The 27,345-nt window shown below is 43.8% G+C and overlaps 1 protein-coding gene across 10 annotated transcripts in view; it reads left to right on the plus strand.

Annotated features, from left to right (window-relative positions):
• The window catches only part of SLC37A3 (solute carrier family 37 member 3), a 93,731-nt gene that overhangs the window by 52,740 nt on the left and 13,646 nt on the right, over nucleotides 1-27,345 (plus strand). For 3 of the 10 annotated variants that reach the window (XM_088799880.1, XM_088799881.1, XM_088799882.1), the window contains 8 exons: nucleotides 373-504; nucleotides 1,268-1,417; nucleotides 11,056-11,217; nucleotides 12,605-12,710; nucleotides 15,668-15,760; nucleotides 18,949-19,032; nucleotides 21,170-21,315; nucleotides 25,566-25,662. In XM_088799880.1, the coding sequence (XP_088656006.1) occupies nucleotides 11,129-11,217; nucleotides 12,605-12,710; nucleotides 15,668-15,760; nucleotides 18,949-19,032; nucleotides 21,170-21,315; nucleotides 25,566-25,662 (615 nt within the window). In that variant the 5' untranslated portion in view covers nucleotides 373-504; nucleotides 1,268-1,417; nucleotides 11,056-11,128. Of the gene's footprint in view, nucleotides 1-372; nucleotides 505-1,267; nucleotides 1,418-4,210; nucleotides 4,359-4,763; nucleotides 6,268-8,003; nucleotides 8,108-10,584; nucleotides 10,779-11,055; nucleotides 11,218-12,604; nucleotides 12,711-15,667; nucleotides 15,761-18,948; nucleotides 19,033-21,169; nucleotides 21,316-25,565; nucleotides 25,663-27,345 lie in introns of those variants that run through there. The other 7 variants (XM_088799887.1, XM_088799884.1, XM_088799885.1 and 4 more) reach the window with 5 other exon arrangements.

Consider the following 27,345-nt stretch of genomic DNA (forward strand, 5'->3'; position numbering starts at 1 on the left):
GTGAGGCGTTGGCCAGCACTCCTGCGCACTCAGCTCTATCTCAAAATGTTCGTCACTTTGCAAAGCCAAAGGAAAAGGACTAGCCAGTTAACTCTGCCAATACCTAGTAAGACAGCCCCACCCCACCCCGTTCCTGCTTCCTACTCACTTTCTCTTATTCAGTCCTCGGCCAGATTTTTTCTGGTGTTCCTTGTTTGGCTTGAGGTGGGGCGTGGGGATAGTGGAGAGGACACAACGTAAGGATACAGGTGTGGGTCTTAAGTAATGTAATTGTTTTGTGGACTTGAATAACTCTCTTTGATGAGCCACTGAGAGAAAGGAGGAGATCCAAAGAGGCGATTAAAAACCCAAAAGATCTTTTAATTTCTACAGGAAGAAAGAGCTGGAAAAAAAATTTGTTTCTCTCCTTCAAACAATGTGCCACGGAACGAAAGTTAATTTCTTGGTCAGAGAAAACAAAGAATTTATTAATCCTTATGCTGGCAGTGGAAGCACAAAGCTGAGGTGAATTTTCCTTCCCTTTTCTTCCCCTCAGAGTCTGGAAGAGTCACTGCTTCTCATAGCACAGGGACTAGATTTTCTCCACTATATATTATAGAATGTGCCATTAAGCTATAGGAATATGTGAATAAGAGACATCGGGATTCATAAAATATTTACATTGGTATCGTGTTTTCAGACCATGGGCTATTTCAGACCTATTAATGTGTCATGAAATCAATTTTAGTGGGTTGCAACCTGCATTTATACAGAAGAGGTTAGGAAAAAAATTCGGAATGTATCCCATGTAGTAAGGTCAGTATTGTTTTGTGAAATGTTTGGGTGAGTTGTACACGTGCGTGTGTATATGGGGCTGATGTAAACTGCATTTCTTACTGTGGGTTGAGGTCTAAAAAGATTGAGAAGCACTGAAAAAGAGTACAGTGTGTTCACTATCCAGGAACACTTCTTTCTATGATTCCTTCAGATAATAACCTTTCAAATATAATTTATCTCAGTCCAAATTCCATTCACAGATCAAATTTCAGGAACCTCTCTTTTGGGTAAGACAAAGCCTAGGGTAGCAGGTCGAGCAAGAAAACGAAAGACAGTGCCACATGCCGCTGCTGCAGACTTCTGTTTTGAGAGCCAGTCATAGGTCTGCGTCTTAGAAATGGAATGTAGGTTAGGACCCCCCACAGATGTACGGGCGGGGGCAGGAAATGAAGCCCTTTAGATGTCAATGTCAATGAGCTAGACGTCAAATGTTTTCTATTTTTGGTAATAGTTACTGTTAAAGAAAAAAGTCAGCTGCCTCCGACCCAGCACTTGGAGAACGTCTAGAAGTAGGATTCCAACGGTAAAATGTCTCGATGGTAATGGAAGCCAAGGAGAGATTCCGCCTCCCCCTACTCCCACCCTCTCCACCAACCTGACTGTAAGTGCAAAGAGCACAGCTTGGGCTTTGGGGAAGAATTCGCTCTGCGTGGTGGTGACCAGGTTATACACTTATTTTATATACATGCATATACATACATGTACACATACACATATATGTCACTATATAAATAGTTGCCATTTTAACCATTTTAAGTGTACAGTTCAGTGGTAGTTAATACATTCCCAGTGTCGTGCAACCCGCACCACCATCCATCTCCAGAACTTTTTCATTATCCCCAACTGAAAATCTATATCCATTAAACCGTAACTCCCACTTTCCCTTCCCTCCAGCCCCTGGAAACCACTATTCTAGTTTCTGCTGCTATGAATTTGATTACACTGGGTACCTCATATAAATGGATTATATAGTGTGTGTGTGTGTGTGTGTGTGTGTGTGTGTGTGTCTGGCTTATTTCATTGAGGATAATGTTTTCAAGGTTCATCTATGTTGTGGCATGTATCAGAATTTTCTTCCTTTAAGGCCGAATAATATTCCACAATGTATTTTTTAAAACAAAGTGAAACCTTTGTTGCTCACCCTGATATCATATTTTCCCAGCTCCATACACCCTTAGATGACTGGAAACAAAACTGCTTCTGCAGTGTGTAAATTCCCGTCCCTCCCTTTTCTTTCAAAATTTCTTTCTGTGTCCTTTTCAAATACGCATATATCATTATAATGCCTAAATAGGCTGTGACCAGCCTCACAGATGGGCCAGGACTGGCAGCCATCACTGCAATGCAAACATGCAGGTAGACAGCATCCCTAACTCCCAGTTCCTGTGGAGGGCAGGAGCCTAACATCCCAGGGTGCCTCGCTCCGTCTGCAACAATAGCTCCTGTCCTAAAGATATGAGAAGTTTGTTTGTCCTGTGGACAAGCTAGCACAGGTCGTCTCCCCAATTACTGTGATGAAGTTCGGAGGAACTGTGTGTGACAAATGCCCTGTCAAGCGATTTGAGGCCTGGTGAATATCCTGAGAACATGCCAGGAATTGGTTGCATGGGCTTGGTTGGCTCTGTACAGGGGAGATTACTTTCTGTCTTTGCAGCAATCTTTTACCTGATTTAAAGCTTTATCAATAATAACACTGTTTCTGAGATCCCTTTGGAATTCCTTTCAACTGAACATTACATCCCTCTTTGAGTATCTAAAGGACTCTGTCTGAACATCTCTCAAGACACAAATTCTGTTCTGCATACATTATCTTTCCTTTTCTATCTCACGCGTCCTTTCAGATCTTAAACGTTAGGGCAGGAATTGTTTTATCATCTCTATTTCCTGAAGCACCACAGGGAAAGAGGGAAAACGTGCTGAGGAAAATGAGGCTCAAACCGCAATCTGCCCTGGGTCACAGCTAGTGATTGAAAGAGTCGAATTTGAATGCCAGACCCCCTGACTCAAAGCCCATGTTCCTTCCACCAGACTATTCCATGCTCCTTACCTGTTGTCACAGAACAGCCTAGCCGATTGCCCCCCCCCCCCCCCCCCGTGTCTTTTGTTGAGGAGAGAAAAGTCTGTGACACTGTGTCTATTTGGGACTTTGTTTATCTCAATGTTTTATCTCATGTCTCTTTGGTCTTCAAAAGATGGTTTGCAGCCAAAGACGAGTAAGATTTCCACGTGGCAAACAACTCAAGCCAGGCGGAACCCAGCGGGGACCCCCAAAAAGAGCTGTCTTAGAAAGATCTGGGAAGGGGCCTTGCCCCCCCATCCACCTGCTTGGGAAAAGCCGCTGTTGGTTCTGGCTTTCCTCAATTGTGAGAAGAGTCTTTAGAGTGATAAGATTAAGCTCTCTGTTCAGCTCTGTAAAACAATTTTGACATGTAATAATTATCCCTCAAGAGAGTCAAATACCTCTCCTTAAGGACTTTCTGCTTCGGCTCTTTAAAGATCAACATAATTTGTTTCGGTTTTTTCTAAAATGTGATAAATGAGTCTCACAGACCATGTCAAAAACAATAACATTCCGTTGTGTACTTACCAATAAAAACCACCAGTAGGCTCAAATCTGGGCTCCAGTCTTTCATGACTGTGAGTCCCCTGGCCTTCTGAGATTTAAACTAAATTAAGTCTCTGTTTGTTTCTTTCTTAAACACTTAACCCAAAGCCGCCCCTTCTGGCACCCTCACCACCAGTGTTGTGCTGGATGCGACACCTTACATTCTTTATGATAATACGTATTCAGGAAATCTGTAAGACTGAAAAAAAAACCACTGGTTTTCTAATGTACTAACTTTGTGGAAAGGTTTTCTGGGTTGGGAGAGTTTCTAGTTTTAAAATTTTATTTCCTCCACAGTTGAAAGCAAGCCCAGAAGGGTAGAGGACCTCTGATGAGTTGTGTGCTCTAAGGACTTTAATTTTTGCTTGAGGCTGCCAGGACCTTAACCCTCATTTCTGGGTGGGTGAAATGGGATGTAGAACAGTGAATGACACCGGCAGACTAACAGCCCTGTGATACGGGCAACTGTAGCTAATTAAACGACAACCAAAGCTTATACTCTCATGGTAGATCAGTAGCAGCACATTACTTTCTGTAAAAACAAAGAACAGAAAAAAGCTATTTTGTAAAATGACGACCTGTACATCATTTCTCCTGATATTATATCTTATCTCTCCGTCACTGCTTTTTTCCTAACAATCCTGGCCAATATCCGCCCCCGCCGCCCAGCAGCGGGGGCCACAGAGGCCTCCCCCACCCCTGGAAGCAGCCCGGGTCCACCTCGCCCGCCTGCCCTCGCGGTAGGACTACAACTCCCAGCATGCTGCGGGGGCAGGCGCGGGTCACGTGGGCGCCCGGAAACCCTGGGCGCGGCGTCGGGGTTGAGGTGGCGGTGGAGGCGTCCAGCAGGCGACGGAGGCGGCCGGCGGGCGGGCGAGGGTGCCCAGCGGAGTGACCGGAACGGGCAGAGAGAGCGCAGCGATTACTGCGGTGTCGGGTGTGCAAACCGCGGCCGTGGGGTCCGAGCCGAGACGGGGCAGAACCCCGCGTGGGGCGGGAATGGGGGCGCCGCGCGGGAGACCCGGTCCTCGGGGCCCCAGGAGACCGGAGGGCGAGGCGGAGATGGCGGTGGGCGGGGGCGACGGGCAGGGCCGGCGGGTCTCAGGCTCCTTCCACCCCGGGTCGGGCCCGTGGGCCCCCGGGTGCTGCGGGGCCTGTGGGGGGCGGCGAGGACCGCGCGGGAGGAGGGCGGGGGCGGGGGGCCCAGAGGCGAGTGGGCGGGGGGCGGGGGCGGGGCGCCCAGAGGCGAGTGGGCGGGGGCGGGGCTCGTGCGGGTTCGCAGTTAGACCCGGTGAGCGGCTGCTGTCAGGTGGCGGGGGGGCTTCTGGACCTAAAGGAGAGGGTGTGGGGGGGTAACGGGCTTGGGTTTCGGTGAGTCCCGCGGCCTCAGGCAAGGAGTGCGGTCAGTTACTTCCCTCGTTCCCGCAGAGTTTGCAGAACGAGGTCTGGTTATTCCCGCTGTTGACAGAGGATAATGGGAATGTGTCCCGGGGGCTTTTGGCGGTTCCCGAAATGTAAGATCGTAGGTGATGTCACGCTAACTTTTACTGAAACCTTAATACGGAGAAGCATATGTTCCCGGGCTGAATAAATGTCGTTCTTAATTGCCGTCTTGTTTCTTCATTGTCTTGGTGCTTGAATGATTTCTTTCCCGTTTGTTGGACGTTTACTGTGTGCCGTGCTCTGTACTAAGACTCTGTATGTGTAGTTATCTTATTCGGTCTTTACATGAGGAGATTGAGGTTAAAAGGAGTTAAGTGGAAGGTCTTGGATCCCAGCTTGAATTTTCAGCGCCTTTATGTGGGCCCCGTGTGGCTTTAGGTCACATCATTCTCCTATGTGTCTTTGATTTCCTTCAGAAAATGGCCCAGAAACAGTACTTTTATAAAATTAAAGTCTGTGCAAAGTCTTGTTGCTTTCCAGCTGTCAGGGTCAACTGTGTTATTGAACGTTCTGCTTTGTCCCTGTTTGCCAGGGATAAGGGAACGTCACAGCAATGACTGTTTACTGGAGTATAAGTCCTTTTCAAGGAGAGGGAAAGATTTTATCTTGAAAACTAGTTGTCTTTGGAATGTGTTCGGAATACGTAGGAAGAGTGTGGTTTTGAGAACCCTGGAATAAGGTGAGAGTATTTTACAGATAAGTGCTGGGGATTTTGCATCTGTGGTAATGAAACAATGTAAGACAAGAGAAAAATTACAGAAAGATACGAGTTACAAATAAAAGGATTTATGTGGTCCAGGTAAACGGCTTCAAATGAGAATGTGGGATAAAAAACACACGTGTTCAAGTGTCGAGAGCATTGGGATGCTAAATTATACTAATAGGTGAACTCAGCTGTCCATTTAATACTTTTCACCTTCCTCTCTATACACTGAGGACACATAATCTTCATACTTTGCAAACATAAACACTGAGGTCTGGGGAGTGAAGTAATTGCCCATTTAATGCCTTCACCTTTGGGTGTAGTGTGTAAGAGAACCACTATTGCTAACAAAGTGCGTTGTTTTTCCATCCTGGATTTACAGGTATTTCTCTAAGGTGAGATATTTCTAATTACTGTGTTTTACCCAACTTGGGAGATTTTGTATTTTAATCTTTTCCTCTTCTGCAGTGTAACCTAGGGGCGAGGGTCAGGCCTGGGTATGAGTGTTCGCTTCGTCTCTTAAGAGAAAGCTATTCCTTTGTAAAATCTGTTTTCTCGTTTGTAAGACGTGAAAACTAAATGCAGTCATACCTGGCAGACGCCTGGCACAGTGCTTGGCCCTTTGCAAGCAGCTGGTGTTGACCGTCGGTCAGAGAATTCATCATTCCAAACATCTTGATTGATCGTTCTCAATGCTCTGGTAGGTGCTAGGGGTACACCGTGTTCCCCGAAAAACAGACCGGGTCTTGTATTAAGTTTTGCTCCAAAAGACGCAGTAGGACTTATGTTTAGGGGATGTCATGCTGAAAAATCAGCGAGGGGTTATTTTCCGGTTAGGTCTTATTTTCGTGGAAAGACGGTGGCTGCGGACTTAACACAGGTAAAGCCACAGCTTTTATGGAGTTTACAGACGAACGATAAACTTGTAAGCACTTAAATCAGATTGGGAGAAATGCTATGAAGGGAGGAAAGAGAGAGAGAAATGAGAGGGGTCGTAACTGAGGGAGACCATTTCAAACAGGGTGATCCAGGCAGGTCCCCCTAGAAGATGACATTAGAGGACCAGCCGAGAAAAAGAAAGAGCAAGCCATTTGCAAAGAACCAGGAGAAGCATTTCAGGCAGTGGAATGGCAAACGCAAAGGGCTCTGTGGGTCCGGGAAGGATTAGGAGTGGGGTGATTGTGGTGAGTGAGGGCGCGGGGCAGGTGAGGGTGAGGCAGGGTGCCAGGAGTAGGAAGGAAACGTCCCACCTCCTCACCCGATCTACTGGCACAGGAAGGGGAACCACCAGATGTGCAGTGGGAAGGAGACTGCAGTGTGGCAGCTGTAGGTGAAGATGTGGACGGTCCCCCAACCTCTGATCAGTGCAGGGAAATATGGTGCAGAACAGTGTGTGTCATGTGCTCATTTGTGCACGTGTGAGTGTGACGGGCTCCTCCTGGAACGTGTGCAGCCTGGGATGTACTGTTGGGAACCTGGGGTATGTGAGTTAAGGTGGAGATCGGGGAGTCCTAGTGGAAAGCTGGGGTTCTACATGAAGGAGGGGAGAGCGAGGTGGGAAGTTTAAAGAGAGACGTGTGAAATCGCTGTCTTGTCTCAGGGGTTGAGCAAGCAGAATGATGAGGGAAGTGCAGGCTTGCCGGACAGCGTTGCGTGACCTTTGTGGTTTGTGGTTTTGAATCTAAAAAGTGAGAGCGGCCTGTGTGTGATTCTTTTCTCTGGCAAAAATCAGCTGCTTGGGCGCAGGGAAGGAGGACAGAGGCTCGAAGAAAAAAAGTCCCATAAAGGAGACAGTTTAGACTCTAAGTTGGTGCAGAAGGAAATGAGGACGAGAGGAGGATAATGGGTAACGGAAAAAAGGGTGATGTGACCGAATTGGGAGCCTCGCTGAGGCACAAATGACTGTTGGACTGTGGAGTGTGGAAGGCAGCAGTTTTCTGGAAGGAAGGGATGTTTGAATTCATTTTGGGAGGTGATTCAGTTACTGGTCATAACAGGGAGCGGGTGTGGAGCATGGAGTGGGTTTCTGTTGTGAGGTGGAGGGAGAGCCTGGTGGTGGAGAGGACAGGGAAGTGGTAGAGGACCTGCGTGGATGTTGAGGTGACAGGCAGTGGTGGGGGGAAGGTGGGGCCGGAGCTGTCTGCATGAGGGGCGAGGGCCGGGGTCAGTAGGTGACAACCGGGAGTGAATTTCAAAGAAGCTGGGGCTCTGCAAGGAGAAGTGGATGTGAGACGAGCGATTGCGTCTCCTTGAGAGACCCCAAAGGAAGCGGGCTTATGTGGGGGGCAGGCAGGGGTCCGCTGTGATACAGCAAAGTTTATTAACTGCATGTCTAGGTTTCCAGGGAGCGTGGTAAGAAGGTTGGGGTGGGGTGAAGACTGGGCCAGGTGAGAGGTGCGCTGGATACCTCACGTGTGCTGTCTCCTGTCCTACCAGTGTTTCCTTCCCACTGCACGGTGTGTCTCCCCCGTAGTCTTCCTAATTCAAGACAGCTTTAGATCTTGGTGTATTTGAGTTGGAATGGACTTTAAACATGAATAGTAAGTGAAAATTTTGGACTTTTTTATATTCCAAGGCAGTGTTTATCAGAGGAAAACTGAACATGTTACATGTGAAACCATCTTTTTTTTTTTTTTTTTTTTTTAAGATTTTATTGGGGAAGGGTAACAGGACTTTATTGGGGAACAGTGTGTACTTCCAGGCCTTTTTTCCAAGTCAAGTTGTTCCTTCAGTCTTAGTTGTGGAGGGCGCAGTTCAGCTCCAGGTCCAGTTGCCATTTCTAGTTGCAGGGGCGCAGCCCACCATCCGTTGCGGGGGTGGAACCTACAACCTTGTGGTTGAGAGGACGCGCTCCAACCAACTGAGCCATCTGGAAGCTCAGCGGCAGCTCAGCTCAAGGTGCCGTGTTCAATTTTAGTTGCAGGGGGCGCTGCCCACCATCCCTTGCGGGACTCGAGGAATTGAACCAACAACCTTGTGGTTGAGAGCCCCTGGCCCATGTGGGAATCGAACCGGCAGCCTTCGGAGTTAGGAGCATGGAGCTCTAACCGCCTGAGCCACCCTCCAGCCTCTGAAACCATCTTTTATTCAGCATTGATAGTACAATTTGAAGTGTTCCGTTCTGGAAAATACCTTATGTGGATGACCTTCTAAGATCCAGAACAAACTGCATTACAGATCAGATAAGTTAGCGGTTATGAACTTGCTTTGAAAAGTACAATCTGTTTCAACAGTTCTGGATCCTTTTGATGGGAAGGATCTTATTTTTAGTAAATTTTTATTTTTTAAAAGATCATTCTTGTTTCCACATGATAGTTGTATTTTTCAGTCACTGATTGAGAAAATAGTAAATGACAAGCTACTGTGAATTCAGAAACATGTAAATGAATTTTGGTTTTATCAATTACAGTGGCATTTACACGCACTTGAAACATTGAGACATTTGTTCCGTCTCTATTTAGAGCAATAAAGAAAATAGTCTTCAGAAAGTTGGACGTGCTTGACGGGTTCAGACTTGGCAAAAACCCTGTGTGCTTCCCTGGGCCCCAGAGCTCACTGATGATTAGAAATCACATCTGTGATGTAGGGGATAGAAATGCAAGGTATTATTATTATTAATTGTTATAATTACGTAGGATCAGATGTTACGTCAGGGTTCATTTTAAATGCCATTCTGCCAGTAGCAGGTAAATGTTTAAAACTATTTTCCTGGTGTACTTATTAAGCCTTTTCTCCTGTCACTGTAGCTAAGGCAAAGTGGTTTGTTTAGAAACTAAATGCAGATGGTCTCAAACAGCTTGTTAGTCATTTAAAGCTATTCATGTAATTGTAAAGCCCTGAAATACACAGCCATTATTGCCGAAGCAATGTAATCCCAATCTGTGGGAGCGTAACTTTTAGGAATTATTCTTTTACCTGATAAATTACTGAATTTCATACCCCAAACCTTTCCTGAAGTACTCAGTACAGTGTTTTGAGGTGTGATGTGTTCAATTCAAAGAGCTATGCTTTATGAAGAATGAATAAAGCTTGCAGTTTTTCCACTTTCATTTCATGTTTAATTTTGGGGATGGGGATAAATTTAGCAGCAACACGAATAGCTCTCGGTTTTGTGACTTCCTGGAATTGCAGACAGAAAGTTTATTTATTACATTTTGTGAATGGAATTTTATAGTCTTACTCGGCTCATAATTCTGTTAACATTTTCAGGGAGGGTGATTGAATGAAATTAGGTACATTCTGCTGATGTGGGATTAATCTGGGGCAGATCAGTGCCTAATTATTTTAGTCCCTCACGTACATTGTTTATTTTCGTCTCAGAACTGTCAGAGGAGCGAGGCCACTTTACAGGTGACCATCTGTGATTCTAGAGACTGACTTGTCCAAGGGCTCACAGCCAGTGAGTGAAACAGCTGCAATGTTGATTAAGAATGGCCTTTTGGCTGGGTCTCTCTGCATTTAGGATTTGGGTAAATCTAACCAAGCTGTGGCTGGTGACAATACTAGGTATGTGATAGCAGTTATGGGAACACAGCCTGTGAAGCAGAGCCCAGTGATTCGCTGATTTTGGTAGGGGAGTTCTTGAGTGTGTCTCCTACCGTGACTATTATAGTGTATTTTCATACAAGTCATTTTGGTGTATTTTGTTAGTTTAGTTTTATTTTCTAATGTACAGATAAATTACAGGATTTTTCCTGTGCTGTGGATATTTTCCCTCTTGATTACAACAGTGATATACATGTTCACTGTAGAAGTTTAAGGAAAGTGTATAGAAAATGAAAATTACCCGTAATCCCACTTCCCAGGGAGAGCGAGTATATTTTCTATTTATTTGTAAATGTTATGTAATCAGAGAGTTGAATTGATCATATTTGAAGTCATATCCTACTTTTTTCACTTGATTTTTTTTCATGGTATTAAAAAGTCTTGAATTCACTATGTCAAGTGATTATAAAATATTTGGCCATATGTGTACACCGTAATTTATTTAATTATTGCCCTCTTACTGCATATTTAGGTTGTTTCTGCAGACTCATAACTACAGACGTGAATTTTAGATGCTTACTTTATGCTTAATTCTTGGCTATGACAGCGTGGATACAGTTTTCAAAAGAGGACCAAGGAAAGGCGAGAGGACGTAGTGAAGAGAGATGGCCTAGGACTGGCCCTGCCTCTTTTCTTCTGTTCCCTTATGACCGACACAAAGTTCAGGTCTTTAAAATAAAAAAAGCTCCTTTGACACTTTGTAAAAACTACCTTTGTTCATTAGACCTGAATGCATCTTGTATTTCTTTAGGAATAGATCTCTGGAAATTGAATTTTTGGGTCAGAGGCTCTTGAATCTTAAACATGGCCAGATTGTCTTCCTGTATACTGTACTAATTTTCATGGCCTGAGTATATGCTGACTGGTTATAAGTCCAGATAATTCAGTTTTTATGTAACCTGCTTCTTTCGAGAATGTTAATAAATATGTTGTGTCTTTCCAGAGAGAAGAAATGATGTAAATCGTTCACTGCCCAAACTTTAAGGCCAGAGGCAAGAGGGAAGGTCAAGAAGAACATGGCCTGGCCAAATGTTTTTCAGAGAGGACCTCTTCTCTCCCAGTTCAGCCATCATCACGTGGTCGTGTTCTTGCTCACCTTCTTCAGGTAAGTGGGTGGCTGCAGCTGTTCCCTCGTTGTCTTTTCCCTCTTGAGGGAGACACTTACTGCAGGGCAGGTGCTTATGCAGTGATTGGCATAGGCTTATGAAGGAGTCTAGTTATTCCTCTGCTGTACATTTTGATAGCGCGGAGATGGGCGTTCTTGGGGGCTATTTTGCACACATTTGGCAACGTCTGGAGTCATTTTTGGTTGTCATGGTAGAGCAAGGAGAGCTGCTGGCATCCAGTGGGATGCTGCCCAACCTCCCTGCAGTGCACTAGACAACCCCCCACAATAGAGAATTTGGAGGCCCGAAATATCAGTAGTGCCATGGTTGAAAAACTCTGATATAATATAAAGTCTTTTATTTGTTAAAACCAGAAGCATGAAAACAGAGGCTGTGAATATTCAGGGTATGCCCTGTGCCTCCTTGAGCCGTAAAAATGGTGTGAGACAATTGTGAGAAACTCTGGTAATTCATGTGAGATCCCGACCAGTCAGCATGACTGAAGAATCGTCCATGTCTGTGATTCTGTGGCCCTCGGTGGCCACTTTATGGTCTATAGATGACATAAATCAGGCCTTTTGGTGTTAGGGGCCTGTCATTCATAACCCTGTGCCTCAATTCTTTTGATTATTTCTTCTGAATAGACTTCGTTTATTAATCTTTATTGAAGGCGTCACAAATGATGTTTTTGTTTTGTTTTGTTTTTTTGGCAGAAACTAGGAAGATGGTTCTCTAGTTCCTAAGAGTTGATATAGGTAGTTTTGGATGCTTGGTTTGGGGGATATGCATTTGTGGTGGGAGGCATCAACACAAGGCAAAAATAGGATGCAAGGAAAAAGCTACTGAATGGCTAGCGCAGTGAGTAGCCAATGGCTGCTAAAGACTTAACATGCTTTGCGTGAAGTGGGATGGGATCTGTGGCATCTCCATCTCCTAAGCCCAGGGGTAAGTTGTGAGTGAACATGGGTGCTCATACCATGTTTCCCCAAAAGTAAGACCTAGCCGGACAATCAGCTCTAATGTGTCTTTTGGAGCAAAAATTAATATAAGACCTGGTAGTATATTATATTATATTATATCATATCATACCCAGTCTTATAGTAAATTAAGACCAGAGACCGGGCCTTATATTAATTTTTGCTGCAAAAGACGCATTAGAGTGATTGTCCGGCTAGGTCTTATTTTTGGGGAAACACGGTATTAAAGAAGACTAGTTGTTTTTTCTTTTGCTTAGCAGAGACTGATTCAATTAATAGTCCTTATAAAGCAGTACTTTTTTTTAAAAAGAGAATTCTAAAATTGAAGAAAACAAATGAGAACGTAACTGGTTTTACTGAATGCCGTTTTCTTTGCTCTTCATTCAGCTGCATTTCTTTTCTTTTGCAGTTATTCGTTGCTCCATGCATCAAGAAAAACATTTAGCAACGTCAAAGTCAGTATCTCTAAGCAGTGGACCCCAAGTGCTTTTAACAAAACACTTGAACCTGTAGAGGTAAGCAGAACAAAGTGCTGGGGTAGATTTAAGAAGGGAACCGTGTCCGCCCCTAAGTTCTTAAGTTCTTCTGTTTTATTTCATTCATCTGCTTAGGGCTCCGAAATGGCTTACTGTTTCCTAGTGCCGTTCCAGTCAGCTAATTTCTCACTGTTTTGAAATCACACAATTCTGGCCAGGCTACTTTTTCATTGAGTTTTGTTAAGTACACTGTTCACTCCTGCCTTGAGGTTTCGCTCATATTCTTTCGTATGGCCTTTCACCATTTTTCCCCTCTGTCTACGTTGTGCTTTTCCCTTTGGTGCAAGATAAAATGCCACTTTTTCTACTGAGTTTTTTCTCAAATTCTGCTGGTTTTTTTCTTTCTGAACTGTGCACACTGTGTATTATATAGTTTATATCTCAGTATTTACATACTTTCTAATTGTTTCACTTGTGTCTTGCTTAAGTGACTTGAAACCAGAGAATGTGTATCCAGTTCTGAGTGTAGTCGCCTTGATCTGAGCTGTGTTATTAACGTAAACTTTCTTCACTGGGCTTATTTCTGGTAACCTATTTTCTGAATCTTTTTGTTAGTCCTACTTTGTTGTTTTAGTTTTGTTCGTTTATACATGTTAAATACGTGTTAAATACGCAATCAGAAGTGTATTTCCATTGAATTCTGTCAGTGAAGCAGAACAAAGCTGTTGACAGTCGGTCAGTTTGTGGGAAAGCCACGTGTGCAGGGAGTTTTGGTGACTTCTCACAAGACTAAGAAAACCCTGAAACTTGCATCAGCTGCTTGAGGCCCTGTTTTTAGGTCCCATTGGTGTGTGCCCAGCAGGGCTCAGTCCTGGGTCCTTCTGAGCCTGGCGGGCATCAAGGATCAAATATTGTGGTTCGAGGGAAAATGTGGCAAAACAGCTCACTGGAGCTCTGTAGGGCCCCAGTTGGCACGCTGAAATATTGGCCGATCTTAGTTGTTTGAGCTGCTTTCTTACTGATTATGAAAGCAGTGTGTGAGGTGTTGGTGAAGTAAAAGGCTGATGCCAAAAGCCACACATAAGTGAGTCCCAATAGTCATACTTTATATATTGTAATTTGGGAACTTTACTTTTGTTAAAGATACACGTTTTTTTTTAACTGCTGGTTGTGATTTTTCTCTTTAATATGCTAACTTCAAAATTTTTTTCTGTAACAGCCATCTCAAAAATCATTCAGTCCAGCAGTTCTCTAACTTTTTGGTCTGGGGACCTCAAAGAGCTTTTGGTTTTGTGGGTTTATATTTGTAAATACTGACTGTTTTAGGAAAAAAAACCCTGAGAAATTGAAAAAATACATTGGTTTTAAAGTTAGTTTTGGATGAATTTAGTAAACCCACAACATGTTAACATGAATAACATTTTATGAAAAATGACTTTTTCAAACCAAAAAAAATACCAAATGAGGAGAATGGCATTGATTGACATATTTAAAAAAAATTTTTTTTATTGGGGAATATTGAGGAACAGTGTGTTTCTCCAGGGCCCATCAGCTCCAAGTCGTTGTCCTTCAATCTAGTTGTGGAGGACGCAGCTCACTGGCCCATGTAGGAATCGAACCGGCAACCCTGTTGTTCAGAGCTTGTGCTCAAACCACCTGAGCCATCCGGCCGGCCCTTGATTGACATTCTTACAGATCTCTTCATGTCTGGCTTAATAGAAGACAGTGGATTTTCATGTCTGCTTCTTAATTCAGTCTCTTGCAACATGATCCTTTCAAATCTATGAGGAAAGTTTGACTTTCACAGATACACAGTAGAAAAGGGAGAAGTATTTTAATAGCCTTTTCAGTTAATTGTGGGTATTTGTCTTTGATACTACACCAGAATTTGACAAGTGGCAATTCCTTAAAGGGTAGTTGTAAATGTGGAATCTGAAACTGTATTAATTAATTTTTATACCCTTACATTAGGATCCATTTTTCTATCTCGTACTTTGAATGAATCTTGAAGTGACAGGCTCATTTCACTCTTTTTGGAGGAAATATCTGCTACATACCCAAATTTGAATAACTGTTGTTTGTCAGTCACTTTTTCAAGTAAAAATGACGTTCCAGCTTGCAACTCACACAAGTACACAAGTGCTTTTCCTCAGGACAACCATCTTACTTTGGTATGCAGGGTGCTGTATGCATATTTTCCACTTCATCACACTGAACATTAAAAATAAGGATACTCAGGGGCCAGATTTAATACAATTAATAATTTTTACTGCTTCATCAAGGATATTCTTAAGTGAATTGCCCCCCCCTTTTTGTACTGTGAGTGTGGCAGTAGTGAATACAGTGCTTAATAGTAAGTTTGGTGTGAGTATAGTACAGTACAGCTTTTGTACCATCAATGGAAAAGTTAAAGGGAAAAAGCAAATAACAGTTTAGTACAGCAGCCTCCCCGTATCTGCAGGGAGTACGTGCTAAGACCCCCAGTGGATGCTTGAAACCTCGGATAGTGCCAAACCCTATATCTATACTGTGTTTTTCCTATACATCCTTACCTATGTAAGGTTTAGTGTGTAAATTAAGTACAGTAACAGATTAACAATAATAACTAATTATAAAATAGAACAATTATAACAATATCCTGTGATAAAAGTTATGTGAATGTGGTCTCTCTCTGTCCTCTCACTCTCCGTCTCTTTCTCTGTTTTTCTTAAAAATTACTGTAATATTTTGGACCTCGGTTGACCACAGGTAACTGAACCCATGGAAGGCAAAACCTGAGATAAGCGGGGACTACTGCATCATGCAGACAATTTTGACTGTGTGTGTGTGTGTGTGTGTGTGTGTGTGTATGTGTTTCCTGTGTACGAAGTACCGATGGACTCTTCACCACCACTGGTTTCTGTGAGAGTGGGTGGAGGTTGTACGTGAAAGTGCTCTGAGAAATACAGGACTCCTTCAGGTGGTTCGGGGACTGACGTGCTGTTGCATTACTGCAGGTCTGGAGCAGCAACCATCTGTTTCCCAGTGCGGAGGAAGCCACGCTTTTCCTCGGGACGCTGGATACTATTTTCCTCTTCTCCTATGCCGTGGTGAGTTTTAGAGTTCCCAGGGTTCGAGTTGAGGAAAGCTGTAAAAGGAAATGGCTCCAAACTTGATGACGTTTGTCAGAGATTTTGCATTTGCTGCCTAAGGAGAGTTGAGTATTCTGAAGTTCACGTTTTGTGTCCTCGTTCATCCATGCAAATGACAAATATTCACTGAGCACCTAGCACGTGCCAGGTACTTTTGCAGTCAGTGGGAATTCATCACAGGAAAAATCCCTACCTTTATAAAGCTTCTATTCTTGGAGTGGGAGCTAAGAGAGACAAACAGAAACAAAATGCTATAAATAAGCAAATTATAGAGTATGTTTAAAGGTGGTAAGTGCTGTGGAGAAAAAATCAAGCAGGAAAGGGGTATAGGCAGCTCTGGGTGGGGGGTGTCATTTAGGATGGCTGGGGGAGACTTTACACAGAAGGGGATGTGTGAACAAAGACCTGAAGTGGGTAAGTGAGGTCAGTGTGTAGAGGCTCAGGCTGGAGGTACAAATTTCAGAGTCCTTCACATGTAGATTTGTTAAATTATGAGACTGGATGAAATCATTAAGAGAGTTGGGAGGATAGGGAAGAGGTGTGAAGACTGAGCCACGGGGCTTCTGGTGTTTAGAGGAAGGGAAGATGAATGGGCAAGGGACGGGGCAGTGGGGCGCAGGAGAAGCAGGGAGTGGTGCCCTGGGAACCCTACCGGGACGGCAGGGGCCGACGCTGTTTGAGGTGGTCTTCTCGGATTGGGCAGCCAGAGTCTCTGGCTGTAGGGAACGTCTGTGGTGGTGGCTGAGTTAGAGCTGTGGGGCCAGTGGTGTTGCTCCCCAGCATCTTATTTCCTGTCTTGAAAATGTGTCTAGTTATTCAAAAGCCTTTTCATTTTGAATGTCCAGGTGATGTGAAATCCTGGACGAAAGTCCAAAAGTACTCTCTAAATTAGTTTATTTGGGTAGTTATTGGAATATCTTTTCTTCGAAGAGGACGTTTATGGACACAGGTGTGCAGCAGGTCTTACATCTTGTAGCCTTTTTATTGGGGAAGGGGAACAGGACTTTATTGGGGAACAATGTGTGCTTCCAGGACTTCTTTTTTTCCCAAGTCAAGTTGTTGTCCTTTCAATCTTAGTTGTGGAGGGTGCCGTTCAGCTTCAGGTTGTTGTCCTTTCAGTCTTAGTTGTGGAGGGTGCAGCTCAGCTCCAGGTCCAGTTGCCGTTGCTAGTTGCAGGGGGCACAGCCCACCATCCCTTGCGGGAGTCGAACCGGAAACCTTGTGGTTGAGAGGACGTGCTCCAACCATCTGAGCCATCCGGGAGCTCAGCGGCAGCTCAGCTCAAGGTGCCATGTTCAATCTTAGTTGCAGGGGGCGCTGCCCACCATCCCTTGCTGGAGTCGAGGAATTGAACTGGCAACCTTGTGGTTGAGAGAATGCGCTCCAACCAACAGCCATTGGGGAGGCAGCTCAGCTCAAGGTGCCGTGTTCAATCTTAGATGCAGGGGCACCTTGTGGTTGAGAGCCCACTGGCCCATGTGGGAATTGAACCAGCAGCCTTCGGAGTTAGGAACATGGAGCTCTAACCGCCTGAGCCACCGGGACAGCCCCCAACGAGACTTCTTTTTGAGCCTTTTATGAAGTATTTTCAGAAGCAGTGTAGTCTGGTGGAAAAACCAATTCTACCACCATCAACTAGCTGTGTCAAACCTGGTTTCTCAATGGCATTTAACCTTTTTATGATATTTAGTTTCCTTATCTGTATGATAATACCTGTCTACAGGGTTCATAGGTTTAGGGGGTAAAAGATAAGTGCCATGAAAAGTCAGTGATCCTAGTTCTTAGTATTGAGCTGCATTTCCTTCTTTTACTTCCGGGTATTGTGCAGGCATTTGGAGCAACACAGAATAAATTGATTCCCTAAAGTGAAACATAACTGAGAGATTTTCTTCACCCCCTTTATTGTATGTAGCGTAGGACCACGTGAGTGGCAGCTGTAGCACACAGAATCTTCTCTAATGTTTACAGGTGCCTCTTTTGAGGTCATGAAAACTTGTCGATGAGGGAGAAACATTTGTTGTGACATTTACCATCTAAATTTTCTCCAATATAGACAGTCAATTTATTAGAAATACTTGTATCTGAATTGAGGTTTTTTTCAGTCAAGACATTTACTCATTTTACATATTTATGGAAGAAACCTAAAGTGTGTTGCCTTAGCTCTTTAGTCGCCTTGCTGTCGTGATCCTGCCACTGAGTGGGAGGAGAGCAGAGGGCAGATGTTTGGACCTCGGTTTAACTCATTACTGTCTCTGCCTCCCTACTCTCCTTGCTTGTGATGTCATGACACGCAAGGGTCCAGGTCAGCAGGCGGCAGCTGTGCTGCAGAGCTGTGTCGTGATGACCTGCTGTGACACATCTTATCAGAAGGCAAATGGCAAGAGGACTCCCTTTGGGAAAGCAAATAAGCGATGTTTAGGAGTTCGAACGTCTGTTCTAAAAAGTGAAATGTGTTTGTGTACTTGCTTTATTTATTTATTTTTATTTATGTATTTATTTTTTATTGGGGAAGGGGAGCAGGACTTTTTTTTATTGGGGAACAGTGTGTACTTCCAGACCTTTTTTCCAAGTCAAGTTGTCCTTTCAGTCTTAGTTGTGGAGGGTGCCGTTCAGCTTCAAGTTGCTGTCCTTTCAGTCTTAGTTGTGGAGGGCGCAGCTCAGCTCCAGGTCCAGTTGCCGTTTCTAGTTGCAGGGGGCACAGCCCACCATCCCTTGCGGGAGTCGAACCTGCAATCTTGTGGTTGAGAGCCCACTGACCCATGTGGGACTCCAACCGGCAGCCTTCGGAGTTAGGAGCATGGAGTTCTAACCACCTGAGCCACCGGGCTGACCCTGTACTTGCTTTATGGAAATGATTCGTGCTTTTTTTTTTCCCCCTCCTTTTTTTCAGTCTCCCTTTTGGCAGTTAGGGGATCAAGTAGGACATAAGATGCACTGAACCACAAGGTGTTCACAGTGTGGTGTGCAGAAGCCCATGTCATTTCATGAAACGTTGGTGAAACTGACATAGACAGCTAGCCGAGTCATGAGGATGAGATTTAATTTTAAATAACTGCAGTGTATTGTTTGCCTGACGGGCTTTGTAGTGGTATTCAGAGCTAGAAAATTAAAATAAAATAAAATAAAATAAAATGTTTTGGTTTTAGGGCCTTTTCATCAGCGGAATTGTTGGGGATCGGCTTAATTTACGATGGGTTCTGTCTTTTGGCATGTGCTCTTCTGCATTAGTGGTAAGTTTGAAAGTTTTAAAAAAATTATTATTATTGTAATTGTTGTTGTCAGGTATTTTAGAATCCAAGGAATCCCCCTACTTCTGTATGTAGAAGAGAATAGTAAAAGTAATCTTCAGTGTTTGAGTCCCTTGTCTGTCTCTTCCACTGGGGGAGTCTTTTTAAAGCACAGTTTGGATCACACCTTCCTTGATTCTCAGTCACCAACAAAGTCAAAGCATCAGTAGCATGGCATTTAGTGCTCTCTAGAACCCGGGCCCTGCCACCTTTACAGTCACATGTGCCACTGTGCTTCACCGCTCTGCTTGGCCAAACGAAACTACTTTCCGTGGGTGTAACACACCCGGTTCCTTTCTACCTCACCACTGTTCCTGCTGTTCTGCCTGCCTCGGATGTCCCCTTTTGTCAGCTCTCCATAGTCTCACTCAATGTCTCCTTCAGGTCCCTGGCTGATGACACTTCCTTCTTAATGCCTTTCTTTACTGACCCCCACCTGGAAGTCCTCATTCCCTCTTCTGAGCTCCATGCCTGCATTTCCTTGAGGACACGTATGTTGCCTGCCGCTTGCCTCTTTATGTCTGTGCCAGTGTGGCTTCCCTAGCAGGCGGGAAGCACAGGGGTGAGGATCACAGACATCCCGAGCCTGCGCTGCCTGGGTGTCAGTCCCTGCGCTGCAAGTTCCTAACTGTGATTTCTCTGTGCGTCAGCTTAATCCTTTGAATCCCTCCTCCTGGGCTGTGTGTGGTGAGGCTGAGTGAGCTGCTGTGTGGCAGGCGTTAGGGACAGAGCCGAGGCACCGTGAGTGCTAGACAGGGCGAGAGCCATAGCTGAGTCTTTATTCACTGACGTGGGTCTAGCGAGGAATGTTTGTTGATTGAACGCAAGCGTGGAGTTTAGGCTCTGTTTTATTACTTTTTTTCAATGTTTGCCATTTGTGTACAGGGAAAAGTGTTTCTTTTCATTGAAATTTTAGAGACTGAAGCACTTCATTTATTCACAAGCTGCCCACCCACCCCTGTATACATACTATTTTTAAACCTGTTTTAAAATATATTTTTAAAAAATATTTTTGGGAAAATTTGAGTATATACATAAACTCACCTGTTTTAGCATATAGTTCTGAATTTTGACAAATGCGTGCAGTTGTATATAACGAACACCTGTCTTCCCCCAGCCTCTGGCAACCACTGACCGTTTTTCTGTCCTTACAGCTTTGCTTATTCCAGAATGTCACGTAACTGGAATCATACAGTATTACACAAACCCATGCCAGATATCCCCAAAAGAGACTTCAACTACAAATAAAATGTCCACTCCGGCAACAGTCCCAGAAAAAAGCCGTCACATGAATGCTACTAAGTTACTGAGCCGACCCCCAATTGCTCTGATTCACTTGGTAGCTGCAGTGACAGTGATGGCTGGCGCTTCCCGTCCCCACCACGTGCCGGGCACTGTTCCAACTGAAATTACCCACATGAACTCAGTGCCCACACCGTGCTGCACACACGTAGGCCCGAGGAAGAGGAAATGGAAGTAAATACAGGTGGCCCTTGAACAACACGGGATGGGTGTGCGCAGATCCACTTACACACGGAGTGTTTTCAGTAAATTCTGTAAATATATTTTCTCTTCCTTATGACTTTCTTAATAAGGTTTTCTTTTCTCTAACTTCGTTGTAAGAATACAGTATATAATACATATAACATGCAAAATATGTGTTAATCGACTTTATGGTATTGGTAAGAGTTCCGGTCAGCAGCCGGCTATGAGTAGTTAAGTTTTGGGGGAGTCAGAAGTTACACGTGGATTTTTTACTGTGTGGGGGTCAGCACCCTTAGTCCCCGGTGTCGTTCATGGGTCAGCTGTAGCTAAGAAATGAAATCGGTGATCATGAATGAGTTTTATGCAGTTTGATGTCTTTGCCTCTTTGGCTGGGGGGATTGAGTGGGGCCTCAGTCACTCAGGGCTGCTCTGAGTAGAGGCATCTGAAGAGTCAGCCACACGTGTCTCAGGCCTAGACATTGCACGTCCCCTTCCTGTCACCTCTTCACGCAGAAGCAGAAGTGTGCGTGGCGGTCGGTTGCGTGTACTGTGTCCATGTGGATGTCACATGTCCCCTTTTCTTTCCTTCTCTAAGGTGTTTGTCTTTGGCACGGTCACAGAATGGCTGCATTTCTACAACAAGTGGCTGTACTGCTGCCTGTGGATAGTGAACGGCCTGCTGCAGTCCACGGGTTGGCCCTGTGTGGTCGCTGTCATGGGCAACTGGTTTGGGAAAGCCGGGTATGCTGCTTCCTTCCTCTAACTTCTCTTTTTAAGTAGGTTTAACAGGTGACTTGTCAGCTAACTTGATCCCTTCAACAGTACCCACACCCTCCCTCTATTTTAGAAAGTGAGACTGGTTCAGGGAGAGGTTTCGTGTTCAAGTCCATTGGCCATGGTGTGGACCGTGGTGATGATCTAGCCCAATGCAGCACGTTCGTAACACTCTCCTGACCATGGTCAGGGTTGAGTGTGGGGAAGGCAGCGCGTCTCAGTTTTCTCTTTGCTCTTCTCCTTAGAGAACGTAAATACCTCACGTTCCATCCCATCGTGCATCTTCCTGTGTGGGTTTTGTCTCCCTTCCCCTTTTTTGAGACTCAAAGATGTGTTTAACATTCTTACAGTAAAGATACGGAAACTGAGACCACAAGGGGTCCATGGGACTTGCCGAAGGTCGCATAACAAAGGCTCTAATGAGCTGCAGGTGAAGAATGCCACGCTTGGGGCCTTAGTTAAATTGGACATTGTCTCCCCCAAACCTTTCAGTCATCATTAGGTTGCATTTCAGTTTGTGTGTGTGGTGAGGCCAAGGTGGAGGATAGGCACGTGCTAAAGTATCTTTTCGGCCACCAGGAAGAAGCGCCATGTTTAATTTGCAGGATGGAAAGAACTGGGCTTTGTTGTTTATCATTGTGATACTCCCATTTGAGGAATAGTGTTAATTTGGATTTCTATTCTTTTTCGTAAATATTTATGTGTTGTGAGATACACATACATTTCATCGACAGCTCATTTTTATTGTGGCCAGTGTGTTGCCCACCAGACGTTGTCTACCCAGCACGGTGATCATTGCATGCTCTGACTCCTCTGGGTTTTCCAGCTTCCCCAGTTTCACAATGGGGAGTAATGACACTTGCTGGCTAATGGTCGGTAATGTTGTGAAAGTTCACCTATAAAACGTCTTGCGGTTATAATAAGCACCACTTAATGAGAGTGCTCTGATTATATTTCAGTGTGCTAGTGACTTCTATTTCATTCTAACTCTAGCATCACTGGTTTAACAGAATTGATTTTAAGAGCCGTCAGTTCTCCTATGATACTTTTCGGGGTTTTTTTGTTGTCGTTGTATTTTTTTTTGGTGTAGGTGATGCCATCTCTCGTGTGCTGTTTATTTTTACTAAGATTTTTTTTTAAGGTAATTTTTTTCCATTCATGATTTTTGAAAATTATACAAAGGCTACTTGTTTACTGTATACAAACCTGGTGATATAAATGAGCAAAGAAAAATAAAGGCAAAACCACCTGAAATCCTAGCACTTAAAGATAATTACTTTGACATGTATCGTTTTGAGATAATTCTTATCTGAGCTTTTATAAATTGAATGACCTTGGGTATTTGATAACAGTGACTGGGCAGGCTGACCACTTTGTTATTTCTGTGGATCAGTTACAAAGAAAAAAAATTCCAGAAAGCCATTATGGATTCCTTCTGAAAGTAAGGCAGTTTGTTTTTAATCATATAACATTAATAAGTAAAATTAATCATGTACTGCTTGAGACACAGTTACTTTTCTTCTGAAACATAACAATAAACTACAAAGTACCGATGAAACTATGACAATTGAAAATCACAGTTATTTTCAGCCAGTTTATTCTAAAAGCCCGTCTTTGGCCAGCAAGTGATTTTCAGAGCCTGGCCTTCTGACCTTTTCCTCCAGGACTCTCTAGGTAGATTTTGTGTATTTTAGAGGATTGGGGCATTTTAGCCCTGGGGAGGGACATTGAGATTACTTCGTTTAAATCATTTGTTCACCAGGTGAAAAAAGTTGGGGCCCAGGGGAATTAAATGATCTACTGAGGATCGTGGTCCCAAAAAGCTGTTACCTTGGATGAGTGATGCCCCTTCTCCTGGTTGTCAGGGTCAGAGTGTGTTGAAACAAATTGAGGCTAGGTAGCACCAAACACTTGTGTAGCACCAAGCGTTTTCATGTATGTCACTGCACTCAAACCTCCAAGGAGCATAGCTTTTCCCAGTGGAGAACACTGAGCCTTTCTTAGCTGTGACTTGCGTGAGATCACACAGCTGGAAGTAGCAGCCCTCTGTCTTGAGGAGGTTATAAAAATGTTTCAAGAGCTAGAAAACCTAGATCTAACACTGTGTTATTAGTATGTATCAAATAGATAAAATACAAGTTTGAACTTAAAAACAATTATCCCCCTTTTTTTTTTTATTGGGGAAGGGAACAGGACTTTATTGGGGAACAGTGTGTATTTCCAGGCCTTTTTTCCAAGTCAAGTTGTTGTCCTTTCAATCTTAGTTGTGGAGGGTGCCATTCAGCTTCAAGTTGTCCTTTCAGTCTTAGTTGTGGAGGGCGCAGCTCAGCTCCAGGTCCAGTTGTCGTTACTAGTTGCAGGGGGCACAGCCCACCATCCCTTGCGGGACTCGAGGAGTTGAACTGGCAACCCTTGTGGGAATCGGACCAGCAGCCTTCAGAGTTAGGATCATGGAGCTCCAACCGCCTGCGCCACCGGGCCGGCCCAATTATCTTTTTTTAACCCATTTTTCTTCCACCAGCCCTACGGCCATTGCCTGTGTTCAGGACTAATCATTTTCTCTAGGACTGTTGTAAATGCTAGTATCCCTTCCATCAGACTTGTCTATCCATCCATTTTTTTCCCTCCCTTCTTCCGCCTCCCACCGCCACTCCCCACTCCGGTTCAAGCCGTTGTTTCTCAGTCTAGTTGTGTGGAACACAGCTCCCTGGCCCACGCTGGTATTAGGAGCCTTGCGCTACCCCTCTGCTGAGGCAGTTGGTCGTCGCTTGGCTGCTCACGTGGGCTGCCGGCCGCTCCTAACAGCACGCGGTAGCCCACAGCAGTACTCAGCAGCCTGCAGCAGCTCACGCCTATATCCAGCTACTCACAGCAGCCCAGCTCTAGGGAGAGCCGTTATTCACAATCTTAGCTTTAGAGGGCGCAGCTCACTGGCCCATGTGGGAATCGAACCAGCAACCTAGGTGCTAGGAGCACAGCACTCCAACCACCTGAGCCACCAGGCTGGCCCCTCTACCCGTCCATTTTTTTTTTTTTTAGTGGCTTTATTGAGATACACAATAAGCTGCACATGTTTACAATGTACCGTTTGATAGGTTTGGGCATGCATCCACCCATAAAACCATCACCACAGTTAAGATAATGGATATATCCATCACCCCCAAAAGTTTCCTGTGCCACTTGGTAATTCCTATCCCCACCCCTCCCAACACCACCCCCCTCCCTCCCATTGCCATCTCCAGGCAACTACTGATCTGCTTTCTGTCACTGTAGATTAATGAGAATTTCCTAAAATTTGACATAAATGGAATCATACAGTATGTACTCTTTCTTGTTTGTCTTCTTTCACTCAGCATAATTAATTTCAGATTCATGTTATGTATCGATAGTTCATTCCTTTTTATAGCTGACTACTAATCCATTGTACCACAGTTTATTGATCTGTTCACCTGTTGACGAACATTTGGGTTTCCAATGTGGGGGCTATTACAGGTAAAGCTACTGTGAACATTTGTGTACAAATCCTTGTATGGACATGTGCTTTCATTTATTTCCCTTGGACAAATACCTTGGAGTAGAATGGCTGGGTCATGTGGTAGGTGTGTGTTTATCTTTTTAAGAAACTGGCCATCTCTTCCAAGTGGTGGTGCCATTTTCCATTCCCACCAGCACAGTGTAAGGTGCTAGCTGCTGTATGTCTTTGCCAACACTTGGTATGCCCTCGTCCTTTCTGATTTTATCTATTCTAGTAGCTGTGTCGGGATCCTCGTTGTGGTTTTAATTGCATTTCCCTAATGTCTGATGAAGTTGAGCCTCTTTTCTTGATGTTAAGCCTCGTTTTATTTTGAGATGATTGTAGAATCACACTTTTTAACATTTAATTGCATTGTCTGTATTCATATTACTAAGTTTTGAGAGTCTCTGTATTCCAGATACAAGTCTTTTTATCAGATAAGTGATATGCAGATGTTTTCTCCCAATCTGTGGCTTGTCCTTTTACATTCTCTTAATAGTGTCTTTTGATGAGCCCCAAATGAAACTTTAGTAGAATAAAATCTTAGAAAAGAGCTGATGTAATGCCAGTTTGGGTGTACTTAAAGAATCTTAAAATGGAATGTTGCTTCTTTGTAATGTGATCCTTCATTGTTTTGGCCATTTTGTATTGAACTGCAAATGGAACCTTTTCTGATTCGATTGTCTTTTGTTCTCCACCTTAGACGAGGAGTTGTTTTTGGTCTCTGGAGTGCCTGCGCTTCCGTGGGCAATATTTTGGGAGCATGCCTAGCTTCTTCTGTCCTGCAGTATGGTTATGAGGTAGGTATTTCTTTCTAGCTTTATCTCAAGTATGTGAATGAATGTGAATGAATGAATGAATGAATGAATGAATGGATCTCAAGTATATAAATGAATGAATGAATAAATAAATTTATATATTTATATTTAGGAAATAATATATTTAGGAAATAATACTGTGGCCATTTAAAACCAACTTGAGCTGTGTCTGGGTAGGGCAAAGCTTGTGTTAAAAGTAAGCAAACTTTTGATAAATTCAAACACATAGAAACATTATTCCTGGAAAAACACCCAAGTCGAAAGATAAATCATCAACTGGGAAAAAATGTTTGCAACTTGTGTTACAGATAAAGAGCTGATCTTCCTAATATATAAAGAGTGCCCACAAATTGATAAGAAAAAGACCAAAAACACAGAAGAAGATAAAGGATTTGAACGGGTAGCTGATGAAAAGAAAATAGAAATGGCTTGTAAACGTGAAAAGAAATTCCACTTCACTCTTTTTGTTTCTTTTTTTTTTTTAACCTGTGTTCTTTTATTTAATTTATTGGGGTGACAATTGTTAGTAAAATTACATAGATTTCAGGTGTGTACTTCACTCTTAACTTCATTCATTCCATTTATATTTACTAAGCTTTTCTATGTACCCCTAGGCGTAGAGAATAGACACTGGTCCAAAGGGACAAAAATCGCTGCCCTTGTGGAGCTTAGGTGTTAGTCAGAGAAGAAATGCAAATTAAAACTACACTGCAAAAAAGAAGCTACACTGCATATTCATTAGATGCGTAAAAATCCAGAAGTTTGATAACGTGTTTATGAAGCAATAGGCATCTGCAGTTGGGAAAGTAAATGGCCCTCTTGGCGTCAGTATGAGACCGCCTGTCAAAATCATGACGGCTCAGCCAGGGCAGTTCCGCCTCCAGGGATTAATCCTACAGGTGAACATACTTCAACCCGCACAGAGTGATGTGTCTGCGAGGTTATTTCAGCATTGTTTGTCACAGCAAAACGTCGACAAATGTCAACCCAAAGGGACGTAGTTAAGCTATGACACACCTGCTTATTCAGTGGTATGTGTGCAGCTGTGGAGTAGAATTGGGCAGCTCTCTCTGTCCTGACAGGGAAAGAGCTCAGTGGTATAAAGTGAAGAAAGAAGGATGTACAGTGGTGTGTGTTGACTGCTGCCATTCGTGTACAGTGGAGAAGGAAAGAGTATATATTTGTATTGGCCTGTATGTTTCCAGAGCAATCTCTGGAAAGTAAAGATGAAATAACAATGGCTTCACGTCGGGAAAATGAGGGTTGACTGGACAGGAGAAGGGGTGGGAGGGAGAATTTTTACTCTACCTCTACTTTGTGTTGCTTGAGTTATGTGAATGTGTTGCCTCTTCAGAAACCTAAATAATTAAAAGTAGGTCAGTTTAAAAAAGTAGATGAAGTTTTAAACAGCTCTCTGAGGAGTTTTAGTCGAGTTAGGGTCGATGAGAAGTCCTTCCTTTGTCACAGTCACCTTCGTTGTAGGCGTCTTAGCTTCATATCTGGGTTGTGCTGATTGGTTCAGATGGGAATTTCGGTTCACCCGATGTGATGCTCTCAGGTTTGTTTTCAGAAAACACTGATTTTGTCACTGACTTGTTTAAAAATTTAGATGATCCACATCAGGCCCCATAGTCTGTTACATAAAACTCAGCTCTGCAGCCTGGC

Source organism: Rhinolophus sinicus, chromosome 8 (assembly GCF_057876585.1).
Source record: "Rhinolophus sinicus isolate RSI-liver-muscle chromosome 8, RSI-T2T, whole genome shotgun sequence".
Classification (NCBI taxonomy): domain Eukaryota; kingdom Metazoa; phylum Chordata; class Mammalia; order Chiroptera; family Rhinolophidae; genus Rhinolophus; species Rhinolophus sinicus.